Source organism: Drosophila ficusphila, unplaced genomic scaffold, assembly GCF_018152265.1.
Source record: "Drosophila ficusphila isolate 14025-0441.05 unplaced genomic scaffold, ASM1815226v1 contig_855, whole genome shotgun sequence".
In the NCBI taxonomy this organism is placed as follows: Eukaryota; Metazoa; Arthropoda; class Insecta; order Diptera; family Drosophilidae; genus Drosophila; species Drosophila ficusphila.
The window spans coordinates 1,104,552-1,121,275 of NW_025064807.1; the positions used below are offsets into that span (position 1 = coordinate 1,104,552).

The window sequence follows — 16,724 nt, forward strand, 5'->3', positions numbered from 1 at the left end:
AGGTCAAGGGTGAGTGGGTCAGAATCGTGAAAAAAATTTCTTAGAGAATTAGAATTCCAGAAAAAAAGGACTAGAAAGGGAAACCATTTTGTGACAAATGTTTAAAAACTTTTTTTCCAATTAAAATTTTTTTGAATTCCATAAACCAGCAAAATAAATTAAATTCTACTACACTATCTTTTAAATTTCTCAGTTTCTTTCCTATCGTACTTTTACTTTAGCTGTTTAGAGATTAACAAATCATCGCAAAGCCACCATACAATTTGCTAATGAAGTGAACAAACACCCAGATGCAAGGTATAAATAAACCAGAAGTGTTAAAATCGAATTGTTTTCTACAGAACTATATTTGCCTTCGCGTTTGAGTAACCATAAAAATCTTCGCCAGAAGGTGTCAACAAAAATTCGCCTTATCATAAACCCATCAAGTAAATGGGAATCATATATCAATATATTATATGTGACAGGAATCTGGTTTTAGCAATATGGTGTTTTGGCAATTAAACCTGGAACCGAACACTTATCAAGTGGGTTTTCAAGTGGTTAAAGTGACGCGTTGACTGGCTTCAATCTTCGATAAGAATCGAAGTTAATCAACAAGGGTTACGTTTATTAAACAATTCAGTTGTCAGGGGGCTTCGAGTGGTTCGCGATAAGAACGAACCCTGAAAAATAAGACCAAATCTTGACCATGACGCTTCGGTGACTATGATTAATTTGGGTTTTTTGAAGTGCAGCTAAAAATAGCTTAAACGGTAACCTGGCCCGAAAATTGACGTCAAATAAAAGAGATCAACAAAAAAGTGCTTTTTTATTGGATTTACCTAATCTAAATCTAAGCAGATATAAGCTGGTTTAGGCGATTCTTGGCCTTGTCAATGAAACCGACGTAAACTTGATTAACCTCCGTCGATTCTTGATTCATTCAAAGTAAAGTTGGCTTATCGCGCTAATTGACATTAATTATGGCTAAGTCTGGAAAATACATTTATTAACAATGAAATCCGAATCGAATCGGCGAGACTCAGTTTGCGTCAACTCGATTCAGCCGAATTCGCATTCAAATCTTAACAGTCGGACAAACAAAAAACAAAATAATTATTCAGGATGTGTTTTGTTTTTGCGCCACTTGTTTTGACAGTCAAAGTTGACTGAATCACAGAAGATTATTTAAAATTTTGCAAAAAAAATATAAAAAAAGGCCCCTTTATCGGAGAAATCTTTCACACAGTATCTCAATATCTCATTCCGCTTTGGCAGCCAGCGAAACCTGAACCTGAACCGTTTGCTTCCTACCGGTTATAACCGGTACGATTCGCCTTGCATTCGCAGTTGCTACCACATTTTTCACTACCAACAAATAAGCCAACAACAATGTCGCATCCACAACAAGTCACTGCAAATTGAATTAAAATAATTTCTAGTTTTACAGGCACGCAAGACGTCTTAATATCATTTGGTTATTTTCTCAGTATTTTTCGAGATTTGTTTTGATTATGTGATTTGTCCAAAACAGCTTAGTTAGCTCGGTCACTGTATAAATTTGAATACCTAATTCACAATTTCCGAAAAGTTTGTTTGGGAAATTTGTTTTGTCTTTCAAGGCAAAACAAACAAATTTGATAAGCTCGTCAAAAGCGAAGAGCTCCAAATTCTTAGCGAAACTTTTCTTAAAAAAGAATCAAATGTCTATTCTGTTTCTTTTTTAAGAAGATTATTATAAAATTTTGAACTTACGAAATTATATCATTATTAAATTTTGTCAAATTTTACAACTAGTTTATAAACCAGTTAAACATTTTTATTATTACTGATAAATATTGTATCAGTAAACTTTATTAAAAAGTAAATTGGAGAATATTATAAAAACGCAATTATTTTGTATGTTAGAAATAAATTTGTACAATTTGTTCAGCCAAGCATAAACAAATTGAGTAATTTTAACACAAATATGCAAGCCTATACACAAAAAACAATGAACAATAGTAACAGAATATCGGTGCTTATAAATAAGCGATCCAACTGCCTTTCAAAAATTTTGATGTGGAATTACTTCCTACTGTTTGCTCACAATATTTATTGTTTTTTTTGTTTGACACCCAGTGCCCCACATTCATTTTTTCAAGGGCTCCAACCAATATTAGGTATTTCTGTTGTTTATTTTCGTCATCAAGAAAAGCGAAAACAAAACAGAAAAAATTATACATATCATAAAATCCACATAACTCACTCACACAGAAAGAGCCGAAAAATGTGTTTTGATAAAAAATGTTTGTGGATACTCATTAAAAGAGAAAAGAAAAAAAATCACCTCAACGAATCCAAAAAAAAAAAAAAAAAAAAAAAAATACTATTATAGAAACGGCAAAGGGAACACTTGTTGAAGAATGCTGATGCCGCTTAAAAGTCTGCCAAAACACTTGGAACTAACAAACGACTTTGAAGGCCAGCGGTTCTAACCGGATTTGTGAATATAGGCGCTATCGCCTGATCTTGTAACGGACCATTAAAATGCACTTTCGGTTAAGTAAACATATTTTTTGTCTGCCCCTTGATAACACGGCAAGGCGATAAGGAAGCCCACTGAAAGGCGAAACTATCGATAAAGTTAAGTAGGCAAAATTGGCGTTTAAAAACACATTTTGTAAAGTTCTCCCACCTGATCAACAAGTGTTTGTCTCTCTCTATCTCTCTCACCCACTTGGCGTTCTGCGACTGCGACGTCGGCAGAATCGGCGGCAGAGGGTTAAGCGAGCGGTTCAGTTTAAAGATCGGCAGAGTTAGTTAGTCTGCAATCGCCGGGACTCGCAGTCGAGTCGTCGGATCAAACAAACATATAGAAAAACAGAACCCCGAAATTTCGAAAAGATTAAAATCAAATCATAAAACGGAACAACACGCTCGTCTTTTATTGTGTCCCAATATTCGTCGGCTATCGCACAATTCACTTTTCGGTTGATAATCGCGAGGTGCGTGTGTGAAATTTTTGTACAAACAGAAGAAAAATAAGCTCCAGTTATTCGATCGCTATTTTCGCCGATAAGGTGATGGCCAAAAATAATGAGTACATAGAACTGTAAGTAGCCAGTGGGATTCGTCATCAATGGTTTCATAGAATTGTCACAGGAAAAACAGCTCTGGAGTTATCAGGGTCCAAGGTTTAAGACGCACTTTTCAGCTGGGCTTATCACTCGGGCTTCGATTCAGCTCGGAATGTTTTTATTTGTTTCGGTTTATCTTTCCTGCACAAGGCCAATCAACAGAAACAAAATGTGTTCGATAGTGGAACAACATCTCGAAAGAGTGGATTAAAATGATTTATATCATATCTCTTAGTTATAAAATTACTAAAAGCTTATTAAATAATTTAAACAAACTCCCAACTTAAAATGAAGAAGAACAATGCAAGTTTGTTGAAAAATATTTTTGAGCGAAAATTCATAAAGTTCTACTTTTTTTCAATACATTTACATAAACTTCAACATTTTATAAACTCAAACTATTGCTTTCAGAACTGTAAGGGCATTAACTTCTTTTAAGAAAATTACTATATGAAAAATAATATTCTACAAAATATTAAATCCTTTACCTATCATTACTATTACTATTACTAAAAATTAAAGAAAAAAAGTTATTCCTAATAGCTTTAATTCTCCAAGAAAATCACTCTTATTCAAATTAACATTACTTCTAGGAATCTGTTCCTAAAAATATTATACTCCGTCACCATGTACTTGAACCTTCAATTTATTAAAGGCATAAACAAGAGAACCTGCTATATCAACACGATAAGCCTTTGACTCCGCCAGAATTTTCGGTTCTGGACCCAGCCCAACTTGTTTCTTTGCTTTGACACCGAACGACCGCCTATTTAAACAAAACCAAGTGCAAATTATATAGCAATTCACTGTCTTGTTGACAAAGTATACAACATCGGTTATTAAGTTAATATCGGACCCCAAATTAATGTTTGTTGTTGTGACTCAGGTGCTGATAAGGCGATCAAAATGCATGATGGAGAGGGCAGGTAGAGGGAAGTACTATAATTAGTAAACCCTGGCTAGACCCAGTTTAGACCGGCAATTGGCAGACAGCCTGGAGTGTCCGTCTCTCCGGCTGTCAGATTGTCTTGTCTATATATTTTATTCAAGTACCATATAGATTAAACATTTCACCGACTGATAAGGCAACGCGCGGCGACAGCGACTCGAGATGATGGGCTATATAGAAATAAACCTTTATGCAATGCAAATTTTCCATCGTAATGCTGTCTGATCTTGAGATTAACTAAAATTAACCAGTTTGTGTAAATAACAAAGACAAGTCTTTTATTCCCTGGATGACACATAAAACGTACTTTTCAGTTTTGCCAATTCAATTTAAAAATAGCTGATATTTGTACTATAATTATATTGTGCTCAAAAATTGTAAGATCACTATAATTTTCAAACACTAAAATAAATGTCAACTCTTATTGTCTATAAATCAGATATTTTATCGTCACTTTGCTCCCAAATAGGTTACCCTATGACATAAGAAATTCTTAGCTTTTGACTAACTGAAATTCCAGCTAACAATTTTCAGTTTCACAAAACTTAAGCTTAAGAGTTGAGCTCAGCTTAGAATTGAATTCCAAACATGAAAGAGCCAAGCCCATTATTAGGTCAACAAGACTTCCCCTCTCAGCGGACACGTCGCACAAATTAAATTGCAATTTCATTACAAAACTGCAAAGAAAACTAAATCCAAATGCAAACAGAGAGTAACAATAACAGCTAATGAATTCATTTGCAATAAAAGTTGGCCAACCGCTCGTAAATATCCATTTATTTCATTGGCTATGAAAAAATTGAAGCACGTGTATTTATGAAAACGATGCAATGAAGTGCAATGGCAAATATATCAAAAGCAAAATCAACTCATTGTTTAAAGCCCATAAAAATTTTAAATTTGCATGAAATTGAAACCCATCAGCAAACCAACAATTTTGCAACTGGGAAATGCAGCTAAAAGTTCTCGGACTGCAGATGACAATTTTTCTATAAGTTTGACAAGTGTTTTCTACATAAACTACAACTGTGACAATGAGTTTGGCAGTGACATTCGATGACAAATCATTGATGTTTATTCTGAATTTTAAATTCCATGAAAACAATTTCAACTGTTTGGTGAACATAAAATAAAGGCAAAACAGAAAACTTCAATTTAAAGGCAAATAAAACAAACATGTGAATTTTGTTATTAAAAAAATCTATACTTACATTGATTAAAAACTGAATGTTATTATTCCACAAATATTTCATTCGTTTTATTTATTATACGTTTATCAATGATTTTTATATGCAATTAATTAACGCTTTGCAAAAAATTTTATCAAAAAGAGTATACTATCTTCACCATTTATAACACCCGCTATTTGCCTATTTTATGTCGATTTTTATACGCCGCGATCAGTTAAATGGGAGGTTTGTGTGGGTGTTTATTTATACTGCTAAAGCGCATTTCAATTAGGCGATTCACAAGGCATTTGCATATTCAGCTCAGGTCCGAGTTATTATTTTCTAGGCCTGGGACTAAGGTTGTTTTAGCTGAGGTAACCATAAACGTAAGCGATAAGAAATTCGAATTACATTAAACGGTTTTTTATAGCAAGTTTATAATGGAAGAAATTGATTAAACATTTTCGTCTCATTTTCCCCTACTAATTGAAAAATATAATAATCAAGGCTTTTTAATTATTTTTTTACAGACCTTGGACAATGAACTCCTCAAGCGGAGATGATGAGGCGCCAAAGGATCCGCGCACTGGCGGCGAGGATTTTACGCAACAATTCACAGAGAACGATTTTGAGGGTGAGTCCAGCTTCGCTTTTTCTTTTCAAACATTATTTTTAATTGCTTACTGAACAAACTGATAAGTAAAACCTGAATAAAAATTATTGGGTCCACGCATGTGCCGAAATAAAAGCGGACTTGTAAAACCAGCCTAGTGACAAATCGATAGGCAAACAAGAAACTTGCGTGGTGTTAATTGCAGGTTGATAACTAACACGCAGCTAAAACTAATGCCAAGATGGACTTAAAATCAAATTTCTAAGAAAAACTAGATTTAACTGAAAATTTTAATTAAGGAGCAGGGTCAAATAAATTACTTAATTCGACCATTTAAAAATTTTAATGTAAGTACTACATATAACTCATTTAACATTTGTTCCGGTTTTGGCCTACCATATGCTTTACTTCACTGAAAAATATAACATCTTCATGCTTAATTAATGAATGTATATACAAAATAACGTGTTTAATTAAAATGTTATGTACTGTTAAGTGAAAAGTGCATTTAACAACAAATTTTTGTTGTATCCAAATGCAACGCCCACATTTTGTAGTGCTTGTAAGACTTAATCGCGTGACTTTGCGGAAAGTGGAAAATAATTTACAAGATGTGCTCTGTATAATTAATTTAAATTTATGAAAAACTACTGATGCAAGTACATATCAGATGATATCACAATTAGTCAACTGACTGAGCGCAAGCCGAACAAAGGCTTTGAAAATTAAAACTGAAAAATTGCTCAAAGCGAGCATCAAATTCAGGGAAATAAGTAATTAACATAAATTTATTTGTAGGCACTAAAACGACGACAAACAGTGTGGGGAATTGGATTAGAACGGTACTGAATCTTAGATTGGTTTTGCCTTAGATTGATGATGATTCAACGTTGCGTATACGTAATTCCATAAGGCATTGTATAAAGGGAACTTTAAGCACGTGAAAGGAAAGTGCTGTATATAAGCTTATCTTGAAAATAAACAAAATAAGAAACGAACTATGAGCTGCTGATTAAAACTTAAACATATATGAAATGACGTTTTTAAATTATACAATTAGAGCGCTGCATGAATTGTATAAGAGTATTATAACTGAAAATATAACTTAAAAAATATTTATTTAGAGGATTATGAAGTAACTTTGCTGCGTTGATCAATATATATTTTATTAAAATTAATTAATAATTAATTAATTAATTTCATTAAATTAAACTCTAAAACTGTCAATGACATTTAAGACAAATAATTAAGTACGTAAACCAATTTTATGAATGGTTATTTTTATACCCTTGCAGAGCAAAAGGGTATTATAATTTCAGTCAGAAGTTTGCAACGCAGTGAAGGAGACACCTTAGACCCCATAAAGTATATATATTCTTGATCAGCATCACGAGCAGAGTCGGAATACGTCTGTACGTCTGTCCGTCTGTCCGTCTGTCCGTCTGTCCGTCTGTCCGTCTGTCCGTCTGTCCGTCTGTCCGTCTGTCTGTCTGTCTGTCTGTCCGTCTGTCTGTTTCTATGTAAACTAGTCTCTCAGTTTTAAAGCTATCTTGCTGAAACTTTCGCAAAAGGTGTGTAGTTATTGCACGCAGTATATAAGTCGGAACGAGCCGGATCGGCCGACTATATCGGATAGCTCCCATACGAGGGAATGAAATGAAAAATTCTAACGCCGTTGTTTTTGATCAGATAGACTTGAATTCTTCAAGATGGCGTTTTCTAACTGTTATTGAATTTCGGATTAAATTTTATCAAAATCGAATAACACTATCATATAGCTGCCATAGGAGCGATCGAAAATTTATATAGATTTAATGGAAATAAATTGATAACATCGTTGTTTTTTTATCGCACGAGCAAGATTTTTTGAACATCAAGTTTTTTTAATAACCCTTATAATGAGAAAAAGTTTCATAAAAATCGGAGTACTATATCATATAGCTGCCATAGGAAAGATCGAAAAATCTATATAGAAATAACGGAAAAAAATTATAACATCGTTGTATTTCATCAGACAATCATGATTTTTGGAATATAGAGGTTTCTAATGACTCTTGAGTTACAAATTAAATTTCATCAAAATCGGACGACTATATCATATAGCTGTCATATGAACAATATAAAAATAATATAAAAATCGCCATAGATTTGATGTTGCTAGCCTTTATGTATTTTGTTCGACATATTTGATGACTGCAAGGGTATATAAGGGTGATTCCATATCAGATTTACAGTCGATATCGGGAAATTCGATGAGATATTTTTTCATGCTCTTTATCGAAAATAAATCGACACGTATTTTTTATATGGCTCAGAAAATTTTTTTGACAAAGTTATGATTTTTTGAATTTTTGATGAACTGCCCTTTTTTTGATGACAGTCGCGTTTTCCAGCCCCAATAACTCGAAAACCGTACGTCGCAGAAAAAAATGAATAGGAAGTAAAATTTCATCCTTCCTTCTTCTTTGCAAAACTTTCATAAAAAAATTTTTTAAACAATTTTTCACCACAAAAAGTTCAAATGTTTATAACAAATTCATTTTTCTCCAACTTGGACATTTTTGATTTTTTTTTCTTTCACAGTAAATCCTTCAAATTCTTCTGATGAACATACTAAAATTTCAGAATGGTATCAAAATTAGTTTTTGAGTTATAGAATTTTAAAGATTATCATGCACGGTCCGCGCGCTCGGTCTCAGGGCGTGCGCCGACCAACGACTCTAACGAGCGTCAATTCGCTTGCGCGCGCATAGTAAGGGTCAATAAAATGAATTTTTAATGCTATTTAATTCTATAACTCAAAAACTAATTTTGATACCATTCTGAAATTTTAGTATGTTCATCAGAAGAATTTGAAGGATTTACTGTGAAAAAAAAAAAAATCAAAAATGTCCAAGTTGGAGAAAAATGAATTTGTTATAAACATTTGAACTTTTTGTGGTGAAAATTGTTTAAAAAAATTTTTTTATGAAAGTTTTGCAAAGAAGAAGGAAGGATGAAATTTTACTTCCTATTCATTTTTTTCTGCGACGTACGGTTTTCGGGTTATTGGGGCTGGAAAACGCGACTGTCATCAAAAAAGGGCAGTTCATCAAAAATTCAAAAATCATAACTTTGTCAAAAAATTTTCTGAGCCATATAAAAATACGTGTCGATTTATTTTCGATAAAGAGCATGAAAAAATATCTCATCGAATTTCCCGATATCGACTGTAAATCTGATATGGAATCACCCATAAGCTTCGGCTTGCCGAAGCTAGCTTCCTTTCTTGTTATAAATGATAACCTCTTTTCATTCTTACAATGATAAAATACAATCAGTGAGAAATGTAAACACATTGAGTCATTTAATGAATGATATTTAAAAGTGATTATTATGTTATTGTTTGATTGTAAGGTCCCAGAAATTAAATTAAATACAGAACACTCAGCGAGAGTTGCTAGAGATTTCAGAAAATAAAGAAAACAAATGGAAGCGAGGGTACAGCATTTTAAGTTAATAGAATTATGTAGCACAATTGCAATTAGTAAACAACGTCGCACTCAATTTGGCCTTTTTTTCCCGACTCCCCCGCTCCCCCTTCCCCTTGTGGCTCCTTCTGACTTTTGACCCGCACATTTCTCCCGCAGGACATCGGGCCCACACCGTTTACGTGGGTGTCCATGTGCCAGGAGGACGACGCCACTCGCAGCGCCGGCGCAAGCACCACCACAGTGGCCCAGTGGTGGGGGGTGGCACGGGTGGCAGCGGCGGCGGCGGCTCCATCGGCGGTTCCGGAAGTGTGGGCGGTGGTGCGGGCAAGGACAACACCAGCGAGAAGCAACAGGAAGTGGAGCGACCAGGTGCGTCCAGTTGTCTCTCCTGCAGAGAACAGAAGCCTCGGGTTTCCTTCTGCACATCCACACTCGTAATTGCCACATGAGGGCATTCCAAATAAAATGCCAGCAGTAAAAGCGGCCAATCAGTTTCGGCCAGGCCGAGAATTGTGGCAAATTACAGGAACCTTGAGTGGGCGAAATTGTCACAAATTGCTGCCCTCTTCTGAGATATCTCACTCAACAGTAGGATAATAAAATGACAGATGATTGGCTCACAGTTTGCCGTCAACAAGAAGTTTTGATTGTAATAGGGGAAAGCTGACTAATGGGTGACATTGAATTAGGATAATGCAATTATCTTGGGACTGCGTAGGTTTTTCTAAAGATAAAGGAAATAACAAAACTAATACTTGATTTACAATAACTGCTTAACAACACACTTATCATGAGCAATACTTAGCAACCTTTCATAAATGTACATACATTAGCCTAAGTCATTACCTTCATAAAAGCAAATCATCACGTTAATTCCTGTGCTTAGCTCTTTACTGGGCTTAAACCTGTTCTACTGCATTTCATATAATCTTGCACAACCTATCCCAACACCCCCAACAAAGCTTCTTTGCATACATTACCTGACCTATCCATTTGCTTCACTGTAACGCAGTATTATCTCATTTGCCTTTATTTATTATTCGTTTTACTTACGCTTTTAAATTACGCATTTAATCTGAGCCGCAAATCTGAATTTATTCAGGTAAATGACCTTTATTTGTACTTTGCATCTCACACCTCCAAACATTTCCCTTCTTATTTTACGTATTATAATTTATCTTAAAGTTTAATCCCTCTCCGGAAAACACAACACATTTTGTTAGGATTTTATAATTTGTAGAAACTTTAAACCCAAAACAAAAGTAAGCCGAAATAATTGTACGGAATTGTTTTGCATTTCACACACTTTAAAACACTTTGACTATGTAACCTGAACTAAGCATCCTCAGTTGTATGAAACAACAGCCAATGCACGCAATCCTGGCACGAAGCCCAAGCAAACTCAAAAAGGACTAAACAGGACATATGGCGGTCAGTGGTCAGTGGACAATTCCCAACTGAGATCAGGGCCAAATTATTACGCCAATTAACTTTAGCACGCATTCTGAGAGTCCAAGGATACAGATGATTGTTATGAAGAGGGTGGCAATGGTAGCACGATGTTGGCCCTAAGTCATAAATGTTGATTACTCTAATTAGGGTTGCACAGAGGGAAAATGCTTAACATAATTTCGGATTTTTTTATTTGCATATTATTTTGTAGGATTTGTTTATTTGTAGAAGCGAAAGCTTTAAAAACTTGAATTTCTCATAGAAATGTTTTGTGTTCAACAGATTTCTTTTGTTTTTCAAAAAATTTTTTGAAAGTGATTTTAAGTGTGTATCATTCAATCCCTTTAAGGGTTAGGATTCGAGACTTTTTTTTTTTTCTAAGGCCTCCTAATTTCCATTGGCTTTATTTTATATGTTGTCTAATAATTAAAAAATTAATAATTTAGTACCTACTTCTTTAGATGCAGATTTACTATTGTTTAACTTGCAATTATTTTATGCTCCTTGTTTTTAATAATTTAATTTACTATTTTATTAAGTAAATTTCTTTGGAATTTTTATTTTATTATTTATTTATTTATTATATTTATTTATATGCCTGAAATGCACATTTCACAAGTATGGAACACACTTTTCTCATACTGTACCCTTGAAATTATAGTGACTCCCCCGGCCCAGCGCGTCCAGTTCATCCTCGGCGAGGATGTGGACGACGGCACCCACGTATCGCACCCGCTCTTCTCGGAGATGGGGATGCTGGTGAAGGAGGGCGACGAGATCGAGTGGAAGGAGACGGCGCGCTGGATCAAGTTCGAGGAGGACGTGGAGGAGGGGGGCAACCGGTGGTCGAAGCCCCACGTGGCCACCCTCTCGCTCCACTCGCTGTTCGAGCTGCGCCGCCTGCTGGTCAACGGGAGTGTGATGCTCGACATGGAGGCCCACAACCTGGAGGTGATGGCCGACCTGGTCTGCGATCACATGGTCAGTGCAGGCACCCTGCCACCAGGAGTAAAGGACAAGGTGAAGGATGCCCTCCTGCGACGCCATCGCCACCAGCACGAGTACGCCAAGAAGACGCGACTGCCGATCATCCGATCCCTGGCCGATATGCGCAACCACTCGTCGTCGAAAAGTGAGTATTGGGGGAAGGGCATCATCAGCACCACCAGGGGTTTCTCTAAGCTCATCTCGTTCGTTTTGGTGTGAGTCTGTGATCCATACGCGAGTCAAGTGCCATCACCACAGCTCAGCTCAGATCAGCTCATTTAGGATCATTGTGTCAAGTGTCTAACACTCTCATCCGATCCGAACTAACGTAATACTAACAACTCAGACCTGGGCAAGAGCACTCCACTGCACTCACTGCATGGCTCCTCGGCTGGCCTGGATCTGACTGGATCTGGATATGGCCACCAGACACCCCTCTGTGTGTCGAGTAAGGACCAGCGTGGTTGTTATCTCGCTGTTCCCACAGGTATAGCCTTAGAACTAGCCAACTAGTCCCTCACCTGTATCAACTCTCTCTCAAGCAATCTCTGTAAAGCTGAAAGCCAAAAGCCGTCAACATTTTCAGTTGCCTCGCACTCAAAAGCACCCAGAAACAAATAGAAACCAAATTTAACAGCTAATTAAAGACTTAACCATGGAAATCCGATCTCAAAACCTTTAGAAACAACCCTAGATCAGAGAAAGTATGGAACCCCGAATATAACAAATTCAGACCTAAAGAATCTTAATGGGATTCTGTGAACTACCTATACCATTTAACTTTTACCCTAATAGAGATGAACTTTCTAAATAAAATTTCTGCTCCGGAGGAACCCCTTTTTATATTTGAAGATAACAATATGTATCCTAGCAAATTATAATCCTCTAAAACCAAAAAGTTGCAGCTTGCTTCAAGGAAAAGACTTTCTTAAGATGAAAATAACCCTCTAGAGATTAACCCTTGCCACCAATAAGTCGTGATCATTCATTAATCACTCACATCCATAAGCTAAAAAATGTAGGATACACGCTAAATAATCATAAAATAAAATCGTTCACCCAAAAAGCTGACACCTCCGCGCAATTGGGCGCCATTGGGGTCACCACCTGGTTCCATGCCGGGGCATCGCCCCATCATCAGGCCCAGAATCAGAATCAGGCTCAAAATCAAGGACAAACAATGCCAAGTAATAGCCCATCAATGGTTTTCACTGTACTTTGCTGTACTTTTCAAAAGCACGCTGTGTTTTTCGATGATTATCTCTTGACTTCTCTATTTACTCTACTCCTTGAACTTTTTAATCTACTCACTATATAATCAACTATAATCTTCAAAAGCTCGTTAGACCCTTTTTATGATGACTTATTGTGCTGTCTTTCTACGCATTTTAACAAATCTATACAGAGTATAAGGAATTTTAATATTTATATTACCTTCTATATCCCTACCTCCCCTATTCTTCACTAAAACTCCACTCTACTTTTTCGATACTTAAGTGATTGAAAGCCCCATTTCTTAAAGGCCCTTTTTATTTCACTTGTCACTTTTTAATCAACAAACTATAACCCATTAAAATCACAAAAATTCTTCTAAGTTCACAAACTTTATAAAACATTCGACACCGTTGTTATAATAATTCAAATACGCATTTACTAATTTAGTTTATTGGGTCAAAACTTTGATTTCCGAATCAAACAGAATAGGATAATAAATAATCAATAGGTCATAGCAAGTATATATGTTGCTAACCCTAACTATTTGGACCTTTACTAAGTTCCTTTCTAAGAGAAATATACATATATTTAATCTTTACTAAACGGATCCTCTGAGGGAATGAGGAAACAAGAACCAACCCAGCTCGCGATACTTACAAAATAACCTCAGCCTAATGATAACCTGAAAACCCCAACAAACCCAAACATTTTCCAGTTGAAGAGCACTCTGGCAACATTTTGGGGGCCACAACGCCAATTTCCCTAACGGCCAGCGAACCGGGACCGCCCGGATCCAATGGAAACCCCAATCTAAGCACCGCTGCCGGCGGAATGGGCCGTTTTCTAACGGTGCCGAGTGGAAAACCCAGCACAAGAACGCTCGGTAAAGAAAACAACTCCAAGAAACCTTTTTCGAAACCAACTCAAGAAGTGACCGTTTTCATTTATTGTTTGATTTTGCGTGTCTGTTAATTGTTTAAAAAAGATCCTCGATAAATACATTGAATACTCGTTTTGGTAGTTCGCAGTTGTGTAAATAAAATTGGTTGAATAAAAGGAAATTCGAAGGCGACGAAATTTGCATGAAGGTTTAATCCAGCTGAATTGGAAAAGCAGGAAATGGTTTTGTAGAGACAAATTAGAAAAGAAAAGAAAACAATCCTCACATATCTGCACGCTTATCATCTAACACAAACTTCAGAACTAACAACTTTCCAATATCTTTTGCATGCTTCATTATCCGTATCTGAACTCAATTTGAAATCTCTTCCAGCACTCTTAGCCGAACCCGAATTTAATCAAATGTTTCTTTTTCGCACTTCTTTTTCGTATGTTTTTTATGTTGTTCCGTTGTAACGTGTTGACCTACATGTTGTTGTTGTTATTATTATTGTAATACCTCTCAACGCACGTAATCCAAAACAAAATAAATATCAAAATATGTAAACACGACACCAAAATACCTGCCTGCATCCCGTGAACCCGAACCGAAAAACACGACTAATGCAGAGAAAAAATCTAATTCTAAACACTCGCGGCCCGCACAAAACCTGCCCCCGATCACAGAGGACATGGTCAAGAGTCCCAGCAACCAGTCGATGGCCCGGCCGGGAAGCGGCACCGAGCTGAGCGAGCAGCAGCACAAGGGCAACACCCACTTCATGCGGAAGATCCCCCCGGGGGCGGAGGCCAGCAACATCCTCGTCGGCGAGGTGGACTTCCTGGAGCGCACCCTCTCCTGCTTCATCCGCCTCAGCCAGGCGGTCGTCCTCGGCGACCTCACCGAGGTCCCAGTGCCCACAAGGTAGGTTCACCCAAAAACAATTCTATTTTTCTTTCAAAGGTTTTTGAAATCTTACAAACAGAAGTGGGGAATATGGAAGCATATCATCCAATAATAGGCATTTAAAACTAGCTTTTCCATCCTCACTTTTTCTTAAAGAAAATTATTGTTTTAATTTAAATAACTTTTTATTATTCAAATAAAAAATATTATAAAGTTGTTTGTCCAAACGTTAATGTGAATAAAAAGCATATTTATTGTGGACTTGATTCTAATTATAAAATGTGTGAATTTGATGGCTTGAATAAATTAATAAAGCTGGTTTTCAGCAATGTCTTATATTTAATCCTTCGTTAATATAATATAACCTATAAAAGATCAAAAAGATTTAGTCAAATTACTTTAACAATAAATTTGGTATTTTATTGCTAGCAGCGAAGGCTTTTTACTACGAGCTTGTAGACCGAAAAATAATATACAAAAATTGTATTTTTAAAAATTGTAGTAATTACTTAACCTATAAACTAATAAAATGTGTTATTCATTACTGACAGCAAAGAATGTTTGTGAAAATAATTGACTTCCACGAAATGTATTTTGTGGTGAACTGTAAATGATATGTCAATAGAAGCGTTGTGTTTTTATCAATTTAGGGCCCATAATAAATTTGTATTTTTTTTAATTTCCGAGAAAAAGATTAAGCAGTATCGAATGATTTTATGATATGTAATTTGGTAGACAATAATTATTAAGAATTATCTGCAGGCTGATAAACTAAGCATTGTTTTTTCAATAGCTCATAAAAAAGTTTAATTTCGGAGAAAAAGTTTGATAAGTTTTTAATGTTTCTAGAATAGGTATATCTCTTTAAAAGATGGGTTATAAATAAATTACAAAGTGTATACAACTTGTTTAATATAATTAATACTCTCCAATTTTACCATTCAAAGCTTATTATTTATAACCGATAACTAATTATAATTGTGTTTTCCCCGGACAGATTTGTGTTTATCCTGCTTGGTCCGCCCGGAAGCCAGAGCAACTTCCACGAGATCGGGCGGGCGATGGCCACCCTGATGTCCGACGAGATCTTCCACGAGGTGGCCTACCGAGCTCGCAAGCGGGATCACCTGCTGTCCGGCGTGGACGAGTTCCTCGACGCGGTCACCGTTCTGCCTCCCGGCGAGTGGGATCCCACCATTCGGATTGAGCCGCCGGCGGCGATTCCCTCGCAGGAGGTGCGCAAACGTCCACCGGAGTTGCCCAAGGAGGAGGTGGACGAGGAGGAGGAGGAGGCGCGTCTGCGGGAGGAGAACGGATTGTCGCGGACGGGTCGCCTGTTCGGAGGACTCATCAACGACATCAAGAGGAAGGCACCGTGGTACCTCAGCGACTACAAGGACTCGCTGTCGATGCAGTGCGTCGCCTCCTGGATCTTCCTGTACTTCGCCTGCCTCTCGCCGATCATCACATTCGGAGGACTCCTGGCCGAGGCCACCGGCAAGCACATGGCTGCGATGGAGTCTCTGGTGTCCGGGTTCGTTTGTGGCATGGGGTATGGCTTCTTTTCGGGTCAGCCGCTGACAATTCTCGGGTCCACCGGTCCAGTCCTGGTCTTCGAGTCAATTATCTACGAGTTCTGTCTGAAGATGAACTGGGATTACATGACCTTCCGGTTCTGGATCGGCATGTGGGTCGCCGGCATTTGCATCGTCCTGACCGCGATCGACGCCAGTGCCCTCGTCTGCTACATCACCCGGTTCACCGAGGAGAACTTCGCCACCCTGATCGCCTTCATCTTCATCTACAAGGCCATCGAGAACGTGGTGGTCATCGGCAAGAACTTCCCGGTCAATCAGGGGATATACGACTGCGTCTGTACGCCGCCACTGGGAAGCAACGCCAGTGTGATCGACTATGCCAAGTACAACTGGGATTCCTGTGAGGTAAGGTGTCTTAAAAAAACCTAAAAGAATTTTAAC

The 16,724-nt window shown here is 37.1% G+C and overlaps 1 protein-coding gene across 19 annotated transcripts in view; it reads left to right on the top strand.

Moving 5' to 3' along the window:
• Positions 1 to 16,724, top strand: part of LOC108093343 (sodium bicarbonate cotransporter 3) — a 31,999-nt gene that overhangs the window by 7,631 nt on the left and 7,644 nt on the right. For 4 of the 19 annotated variants that reach the window (XM_017193375.2, XM_017193350.2, XM_017193392.2 and 1 more), the window contains exons 2-7: positions 5,750 to 5,853; positions 9,462 to 9,674; positions 11,419 to 11,889; positions 13,675 to 13,842; positions 14,526 to 14,763; positions 15,743 to 16,688. In XM_017193375.2, the coding sequence (XP_017048864.1) occupies positions 5,760 to 5,853; positions 9,462 to 9,674; positions 11,419 to 11,889; positions 13,675 to 13,842; positions 14,526 to 14,763; positions 15,743 to 16,688 (2,130 nt within the window). In that variant the 5' untranslated portion in view covers positions 5,750 to 5,759. Of the gene's footprint in view, positions 1 to 2,755; positions 3,077 to 5,749; positions 5,854 to 9,461; positions 9,675 to 11,418; positions 11,890 to 12,090; positions 12,232 to 12,811; positions 12,932 to 13,674; positions 13,843 to 14,468; positions 14,764 to 15,742; positions 16,689 to 16,724 lie in introns of those variants that run through there. The other 15 variants (XM_017193417.2, XM_017193444.2, XM_017193384.2 and 12 more) reach the window with 13 other exon arrangements.